General features: G+C 34.2%; 1 protein-coding gene across 3 annotated transcripts in view; it reads left to right on the forward strand.

Moving 5' to 3' along the window:
• The window catches only part of LOC137622917 (uncharacterized), a 436,226-nt gene extending 427,550 nt beyond the window's left edge, over positions 1 to 8,676 (forward strand). The window contains exons 9-11 of one of the 3 annotated variants that reach the window (XM_068353479.1): positions 24 to 47; positions 1,280 to 1,349; positions 8,020 to 8,676. In XM_068353479.1, the coding sequence (XP_068209580.1) occupies positions 24 to 47; positions 1,280 to 1,349; positions 8,020 to 8,086 (161 nt within the window). In that variant the 3' untranslated portion in view covers positions 8,087 to 8,676. The remainder of the gene's footprint in view (positions 1 to 23; positions 48 to 1,279; positions 1,350 to 8,019) is intronic. The other 2 variants (XM_068353480.1, XM_068353481.1) reach the window with 2 other exon arrangements.
• The last annotated feature ends 933 nt before the right edge of the window (positions 8,677 to 9,609 follow it).

The following is a 9,609-nucleotide window of genomic DNA, read 5'->3' on the forward strand; positions in this document are numbered from 1 at the left end:
CCTTCCGCACTTTTTCTTTCCAGGCTTCACAGACATGTTTGGAGCAGGTAAGATTATTATTCTCTCTCTCTCTCTCTCTCTCTCTCTCTCTCTCTCTCTCTCTCTCTCTCTCTCTCTCAACAATTTCCAAAACATAACGATATACAATAAGAAAATAATCTGAATGTGTTATATATGCTTTCTTTCACTTCTCTGTTCAAATTACCAAAGCCAAAATTTAGTCTTCTGAAGATGGTGTCTCACTAATGATTAATATCCTGGAATACTGTAACGTTTTACTTCAAGCATTGCACCCTTTCGCTAATGATTCATGCAAAACTTCCCAGTATTATTTGCAAAAGAAGTTTAAGATGGCCGTAAAACTAGTTCATATTGCTGAGGAAATTATTCAGTAATAATGTAATCATCATTCATTATAAGTAAGATAATAGAGTGTCTATATTAGTAGCATAATTATCGGATAATAGTAATAGCATCCTTCTTTATTGATGAGAAACTGTTGGCCAGTTTTAAAACGAACTTAGGGTAATTTCGTCAGCAGTTTTAAGTATTGCCAGTACTACTATTTAATAATTTCACATACATAGAGATATATTAATAATGGCTTCATACTGTTTTTGCCACAAATCATGACAGCTTAGGGTAAAAATCTACCTAGTTTGGCGATCAATATCTACTATTTTCAACGTCAATACTGGATAACATTACCAATTGGATAATTTAGTTAGTGATATAAAAAAATCCATATTTTTTCAAAAATACCGCTTGATTTTCTGCACCGACCTTTATATTTTGGTAAATTTTACCAGAGAAATAAAACTCGACTGGTTATTAAAAAAATATATACATAAATTTTATCAAAATTCCCTGTAATATTGGATAAACAACGCGAATATCCTCAACAAAATGCTCAAATTCCTTTCGTGTGACGTTGTAGGCCTCTAGAAGACTATAATTTGTGGCAACTTATTTCTTTATCTTTATCTGTCATCCGAAATTTTCTTCATTATCTTCTCTCTCCTTTCTTCGCAACTCCTACTCATCTCCATTCTTCTTTTTCCATTTACTATCCCCTTTTTCTACTTTTAATTATTGAATTTGATTATCATTTTTCTTTCTCCTACTACTCATTCTATCTTATTTCTGTTCCTTTTTCCTTCGCCCTTCTCCACTTCCACTTCCTAACCCCCTATTTTAATAAGAATAAATATCTGGTCAAATCCACATATTTATTGTCACTGTTAATTTCCTTCCTTTCATTTCTATATTTTTCTCTCAGCAGTTAGTAGCGGAGTCGAGAGAGCGTCGCCGGGCCTCGTTGAAGCACAGTTCACCAGATGCAGCCTTTTGTACGTAAATCAAGTTTATTGTTCAACTCCTCTAACATTTTATATAGCGAAATCTTCAAACTGAGTTTCTCTTCTATGATTTCAACTATTATCTTCACTCGTTTGTTTGCGCGTTCACATAAGAAAATAACGTTCTTCCACCCCACCTTTCTCCATAACGTTTCTACTAGAGTATCCCCTGTGAAAAGTATCCGTTTTCTATGTTATGTATTTTCTACCTTCCTCTCTAGACTGGCCTCTGTCTTCATTTATGTATTTCTATTTAATCCTGTTACCCTATCTATCTGTCCTAATTCTTAGCCCCATATATCTATCGTAAACTCAGTCCCTCTATCTATCTTTATCTTTATATTCTGCTATCTGTCTTCATGTCCGCCCATTTATCTCTTTAATGCCTTTCTATCCTCATCTACGCCCAACTATCATCCTATCTGCCCCTTTATCTACACCCTTTTATGACCTTCTATATATATTCCTCAAGCCCATCTAATTACCTTCATCTATACCTCTGCATCTATTTTCTTTTCTATATTTCTAGACATCTCCAAATGTTCACTTTTCATCTTATGTGTAGACACGCCCATCCCTCATAATATAACTCTAAGCAGTTCTCATTGTATAGAAAAATTCTTTTCTTATCTTTCAGGAGAGAGAGAGAGAGGAGAGAGAGAGAGAGAGAGAGAGAGAGAGAGAGAGAGAGAGATTCCTACTTATCGACAATAAAATGTTGTCAGTATCATCTAAGATCAAAGTGACACAAGACAAGATACCTGAAGTCTTGCTTGCAATGTGTGTTCCATTTCATGCTGAGACAGGGAACTGACTCGAATCTGTCTGTCTTATGTCGTTCTTAATTCAGGATGTTCTTGCTTCCTCGACGGATAACTCAAACTCATTGTCATGTGGAAATCAGTTACCTTCTGGTCTCTCGGTTTATGATCTTTTGGATTATGAATTCTTATTCTTTTTCTGCTTTCCTTTTGTAGATAAGGCATCGGATTAAGTGTTCCATTGGCTTCTGTCATTTAGAAATATAAAATTCCCAAAAAGACGGATACGGGCAAGATTACACAAGTCTTTCTGTCATTTCTTTCTTCTAAATTGCTGACTAAACCAGTGAGATTATTCAGAAACAAAATTGGTGTACTTGAAGTAAAAAAAGTATATTAACTTTTGTGAAAATTGTTTCAATCCTACAAATTTGATGGTACAAGAGATTAGAATCTCTTCAATAGAGGATTAACAAACGGATAGATGGATCTCTAGTCTCCTGACTTCCTCTGTAGAATATCCTCGAGTTTGTATTAATTTCTAATTTTTCATCATCATCGCAACATTACAAGGTCGGTATCTCTTTGTCTGGATCCGGGTTGCAACCTGCCCTCTGAGGATTTGACTCCCACTATCCTATCGACTTTGGTGTGCAACACTACTAATCATTCTGCTGTGATTAGCTTTACTCTTTTCTGGATCGAATCCGGTTATAGATTTGTGCATCCAATCCTATCAAAGTTTATCTCCAGGACCTCAGTGATTACTGTTAATGGTTCCAAAATTATATGCACTGCGTCTACTTCAACTGCCATATTCTCCTTAGTTTCAGCTTAAAATCTCGTGACTTGCCTTTCTTCAATTGGCTCACGTGTCTTGTGGTAGACCTATATCTATCAGATTTACTTTTTGGGTTACTTAACCTAATGAGATCAAGTCCGGCATTCTACCCTGTATTACACGGTTAGTTCTCACATCACAGATCAAAAGTAAATTGAATTTTTTCTTTTTCCATAATTGTTTCATGTAAGGCGATATTGTTAGCGTAACTTCCAGCGCAAGGCCTTAACGATTGCATCATGCTTTTTCTTGTATTTATTATAACTAATATTAGGCATTAATTTACTGTATTATGATCGAAGATCTTCATTAACTTTTCACATTTTTAGCATAAAGGTAATGATGATTTTTGGCCATATATTCCATTGGTTACATTTCGTATACGAAATGTTTACTCTTGCACTACCATGAACTCATATGGTATCTGTCTCCTTTGACATCACCTTTATCAGCCCTTTGCTTCCCTGATACTTGCCAGGCTTTTCATGGATAGATATGATTCTCTTTCTATGCTGCTGCCAACCATACATAAATTTGCTTGTCTTATATGGTATTGCAAAAGGGTTTACTGTCCTAGAAGTTGATACTGTCCTCCACCTTTGGCATTCCTTTTATTACCGTACTTACTCTTGGATGTTGTGCTTCATTAATGGTAATAAGCTTAATCATATTTCCTTTTATATTATTATTATTATTATTATTATTATTATTATTATTATTATTATTATTATTATTATTATTGTTAGTAGTAGTAGTAGTAGTAGTAGTAGTAGTAGTAGTAGTAGTAGTAGTCGTCGTCCCTGTACTGTAGAACAAAAAATATGTCGAATGTAATTCGAAGGAAGAATGTTAAAGCAGTTACATTCCAAAGTTATTTACTCGCACTTGAGTCGTCATGGTGATTCCAGAGAGAGAGAGAGAGAGAGAGAGAGAGAGAGAGAGAGAGAGAGAGAGAATAAAATCTTTGAAAGCGATTTCTCTGGTAGCATTATCCGGCATTATTCGCCGGCATCAATAACAGCGAACACAACATCCTGAAGATTGGGGGAAATCTGAGCGAATCGAAAAGAGAAAAAGTTTTAATATCTATTCGGTAAGACCCTCTCTCTCTCTCCCCCCCCTCTCTCTCTCTCTCTCTCTCTCTCTCTCTCTCTCTTGTGTCTGACATGTTTGCATGAAATCACTTCGGAAACGAAGTTGGAAATCTTTTCTTTTACAAAGCTTTTATTGATCAGGCGCTTCCCTTCCAATCTTATTCGCTCCATCTCGCTCCTGTCTCCTACAACCATGATCCCCAGCTACCCTAAATAACATTAAAATCCCCAGAACTTACTTTCATGATCCCCCAATGCCCTACACATAATATTATCTCGCCAAAGCACCAGCTACCCGTTTACATTCTACCGCTAGAAAGTTAGTGGGTCCTCTGACTGACTAGATAGTACTACAGTTGATACCTCTCTGGTTACGACTCATTGTTCTATTGCCTACATGTACACCGAATGATCTTGCCTACTCATTACATATTCTCCTCTGAGAGCACTAAGATAACCGAAAAAGTTCTTCACTCAAGGGGTTAACTCATCATCATTATCATCATCTCCTCCTACGCCTATTGACGCAAAGGGCCTCGGTTAGATTTCGCCAGTCGTCTCTGTCTTGAACTTTTAATTCAATAATTCTACATTCATCATCTCCCACTTCGCGCTTCATAGTCTCCAGCCTTGTAGGTATGGGCCTTCCAATTCTTCTAGTGCCTTGTGAAGCCCAGCTGAATGTTTCAATTATTTTAGTGCCTTGTGGAGCCCAGCTACTGAACTGTAATTGTTCAAAGGTCACTTTTCACTTGGGAAGGGTAGAAGAGGCTTTTTAGCTATGTTAAACAGATCTTCTGGCTGAAGGTCACTCCAAAATCAAACCATTGTTCTCTAGTCTTGGGTAATGCCATAGCCTCTGTACCATACTCTTCCACTGTGTTGGGTTAAAGTTCTCTTGCTTGAGGGTACATTCGGACACTATTCTATATGTTACCTTATTTCTTTCCCTCACTAGGTTATTTTCCCTGTAGAGGCCTTTGGGCTTATAGCATACAGCTTTTCCAACTAGGATTGTAGCTTAGCTCGTAGTGATATGTAACACAATACCATAATGATTTTCCTATCCCTGTCCATAATCCTGCAAATCTCTAGTATGTCTTCTTATGAATTAAAGAAATTTCACTAGCAGTCTAAAGATCCCCGGCGCTTTTTAAATGTTATTGCAAGTCTGATAATAACAATTTCATAACATTTAACAAGGTTAATTTCTCCAGGCCGCGCCCCCCCCCCTCCTTATATTCATAATAGAATTATATCGTAAGTTGCTGATCATTTTTTTAAGCCTACCTGATGAGCCGAACCTCTTCGGTGTTTATATAATACAACAACAATAACAACAACAACAACAACAACAAATGCAGCCGTTTCTTCTCCGCTGTATAACAAACGCCTCGGACATGTCAATTCACATATGGGGTTTGTCCAGTTTTTATCACCACGCTGACCGGTCCTGATTGGTGATGGTGGGAGATTTGACTCTGATCGCTCACAGCAAACCAACCTTGTATGGCTGGCCCTTACTAGTATAGGTTTGTTGAACATGGCGATAAGCAAACCCATTCACCACGTTAAGGTATTCCCACTAAGAGAGGGACTTATACACTGATGTTTATATAGCTTGTTAGTTTCTGGAATATCATATATCGCTGTGATTTGTGTATGTTCGTCCTCCTTCACGTTTACGTTATTATTATTATTATTACTATCCAAGCTACAACCCTAGTTGGAAAAGCAAGATGCTATAAGCCCAGGGGCTCCCAACAGGGAAAAATAGTCCAGTGAGGAAAGGAAATAAGGAAATAAATAAATGAAGAGAACAAATTAACAATAAATCATTCTAAAATAAGTAACAACGTCAAAACAGACATGTCATATATAAACTATTAACAACAACAAAAAACAAATATGTCATAAATAAACTATAAAAAGACTCATGTCCGCCTGGTCAACAAAAAAGCATTTGCTCCAACTTTGAACTTTTGAAGTTCTACTGATTCAACCACCCCGATTAGGAAGATCATTCCACAACTTGGCCACAGCTGGAATAAAACTTCTAGAGTACTGCGTAGTATTGAGCCTCATTGTATATATATATATATATATATATATGTGTGTGTGTGTGTGTGTGTGTGTGTGTGTGAAAAATGTAATACCCGGAATGATAGAAAGAAAAATTATGTTTATTATGAAAACTGTTTCAGAGGCCTACGAAAGTCTGTCGAGGATGCACAATAGGAAAAATCGTAAAAGAGACAACTTTTTTTATTAGTTAATAGTGCATTGAGGGAAAATGTTTATGAATATTACACTGTTTTGTATTTTTTTACATTGGAGTTGTAGTTCTTTATTATTAACTAAATGATAATTAAATATGCTCCCGTACGAATATACATACATATGCGTACCCAAATATATAATTATACCTCTATATGCATATATGTATAAATACATAAATAGTTGTGGATATGTATGCATATATATATGTATATATATATATATATATATATATATACGTATATATAAATATATATATATATATATATATCATGGAAACTGACTCCAGCTCAGGTGAAGTGATAAAATAAAATAAAAAATTCAGAGAGACTTGTGGAACATTTATTAAACCTTGTTATAAATATATTAAGGTATTACATTGTAATAGTTTACTTTGCTTGAAAACCTTTGGAAAACGAAAAACATGAATTTTGTTGGCTGTTGGCTTTGAGGGGAAAGCTTTAAGTACCACTCCTCTATTTTAAACAAGGCTTTGCTTAATTGATTGGAGTAATTGCAACCACTGAGTTTTGTCAGTGTGGTCATTTTACGTATGACTTTCACTTTATACAGGTACGCACATAAACATATAAATTCACACATACTGTATATAAATTTCTATATGATAGTAAATAAATATATATGTATTAGCGTGTATGTACATAAATATGATATATACTGTATAGACTGTTGTTCCAGAGCCGTAAAAAAAATTACGTCTAAATATTTCAATAGATATGCACACACACGTACTCGCACACATCTATTCAATCCTTCTCAGCCACTTCCCCTTTCTTAACTACAAGTCGCTGGTTTGGCAATTTGTGGGAGTGTTGTTTCAGAGTGAATTTCTCGGGGTACCTCCTCTCACCAGGGTATCAGTATTCCTTTGCCCCCCCCCCCCCCGTGAGCTTGACAGGATATATATATATATAATATATATACATATATATATATATATATATATATATTTATTTTATATATATATATGTATGTATATATATATTATATTATATAATATATTTTATATATATGTGGGTGTGTGTATGCACACACACATATATATATATATATATATATATATACATATATATACATGGGTGTGTGTATGCACATGCATATATATATGTATATATATATATATATATGTAATTATATATATATATAGATGTGTGTGTGTATGTATGTACTTTTATAAATATATATATATATATATATATATAGATGTGTGTGTATGTATGTACTTTATAAATATATATATATGTATATATATTTATATATATATATATACAGTATATATATATATATATATATACAGTATATATATATATATATATATATACAGTATATATATATATATACAGTATATATATATATATATATATATATGTATAAGAAACTTATATAATTCTACAGCAGTAAATATAATATATACATACATAAATGCCTTTCCGAAGGCAATGATGCTCATGGTTTCAAATAGCATTATGAGCAAAAATATATTGAGCACAATGTGAATTTGTTTTGCTTTTCCCAATTATTAAAGCAACTCACAACCTTGAGAATAGTATTAATATGTCTCTTTTTTCCCACTTTTATTAAGAACTATACATTTACAATTTTTACAATTCTATTAATTTCATGACATTGTACATACATCATAATATATTTATTTGTTTTATTGACAGGTTAATATTGATCTTCTTGGCGCATCTGTCGACGTCGACTCTCCTTGAACCCAGCCAAGGAAAATAAAAGACAATGGTGCTTTGCAGACGCATCAGAAACTGAATACATTCTGTTTTTGTAATCAAGTTTTCAGTGCTTTGGATGTACAGAAAAATCTGAATGTGTAAATGTAATTCTGCCTCTTGGGTTTACGGACAAGCCCATGGGAATATGGTGCGTGTGACCTGAAATAGCTTAAATGGAAACAAGTAACGGGTATGCCCATCAAATCTCTATGGAAATAGGACTAGAAATATCCCGCTATAAGCCAATAAGGGTGAACTCAAATTTAGATAACAGCAATTGGAAATGCCTCTAAATATATATAATAATGACTGAAAATAGCCAAGATTTATACAACAAGGGCCGAAAATACCCCTAAATCTAGGTTACATGAACTGGAAATACTCCCTTATCTACGTAACAAAGACTGGAAATAACCCCCAAATCTGGGTAATAAGTACCGGAAATATTCCCAAATCTAGATAACAAGGACCGGAAATTCCACCAAATCTAGATAACAAGGACCGCAAATATCCCCAACTCTAGGTAACCAGGACTGGAAATATCCCTAAATCTAGATAACAAGGATAGAAAATATCCCTAAACCTAGATAACGACTGAAAATACCCACAAATCGAAGATATCTAGTATACTTCGTGTAGATATAAAACTGGGCAAGGTGGCAAAATTGCAGTGACGTCATAAGCTCTGCCTTCCACTCTAGTATTTTGTCTGTGCTTTTGTTTCATCACACTTTTCCTTGACACATGATGTAAATTCGAGGCCCTAACATGCAGATATGCCCTGGCCTGTAACGTTACAGGAAATAGATAAAATAACCTTCATACTGAAAGGAGGGCTGATTATGCTAATTGGATGGTCATGACATTTAACATTAGAGACCTGTTTCTGTTCAAAGGTAGAATTATTAGTTTCTCCATATTATCTCTGTTTTGATATGAAAAGTAATATCTATCAAAAAAGCATGTGTATACAGCATCTTTAATAAAAAAAAAAAAAAACTTTGTCAAAACGATTAATCTAAAGGAAACGAATCATTAATAATAAACCTTAAGAAACTGAATTAAAGAAAACTCCGTTGAATTCATGTTGGACCAAAGACCTCTGTAACAACTCCCAGTATAATGATTCTTCTATAAACCCTTGATCAAGAGTGCCTTTTAGCAACACTCTAAAAAAATTCTGTGTAGTAAACTATTTGCAATATTTTTATTTGCCCGTTAACCTCATTCACTGCAATTTCTGTAATTTTCTCAAACATTCTTATATTTTCATTCTACACATCATTTCTTTACCGATATTCTTTCATGAAAATCATCAAGGGTATCTATATTTTCCCACTCATACTTATGCAATAATGGATACAATCCCTTTTGTTACCTACCATTCTTCTTATTTGAACCTTACTCACATTATGCGGCCTTGAGACTATACAATAAGCTCTCACTAAACATTCGGAAGACTAAAGATTTAAGGCTTTCAAGAAGAAACTTATAACTTTCTTTTTCTCTAAGTGTTTTGATAAT

This window comes from Palaemon carinicauda, chromosome 30 (assembly GCF_036898095.1).
Source record: "Palaemon carinicauda isolate YSFRI2023 chromosome 30, ASM3689809v2, whole genome shotgun sequence".
In the NCBI taxonomy this organism is placed as follows: Eukaryota; Metazoa; Arthropoda; class Malacostraca; order Decapoda; family Palaemonidae; genus Palaemon; species Palaemon carinicauda.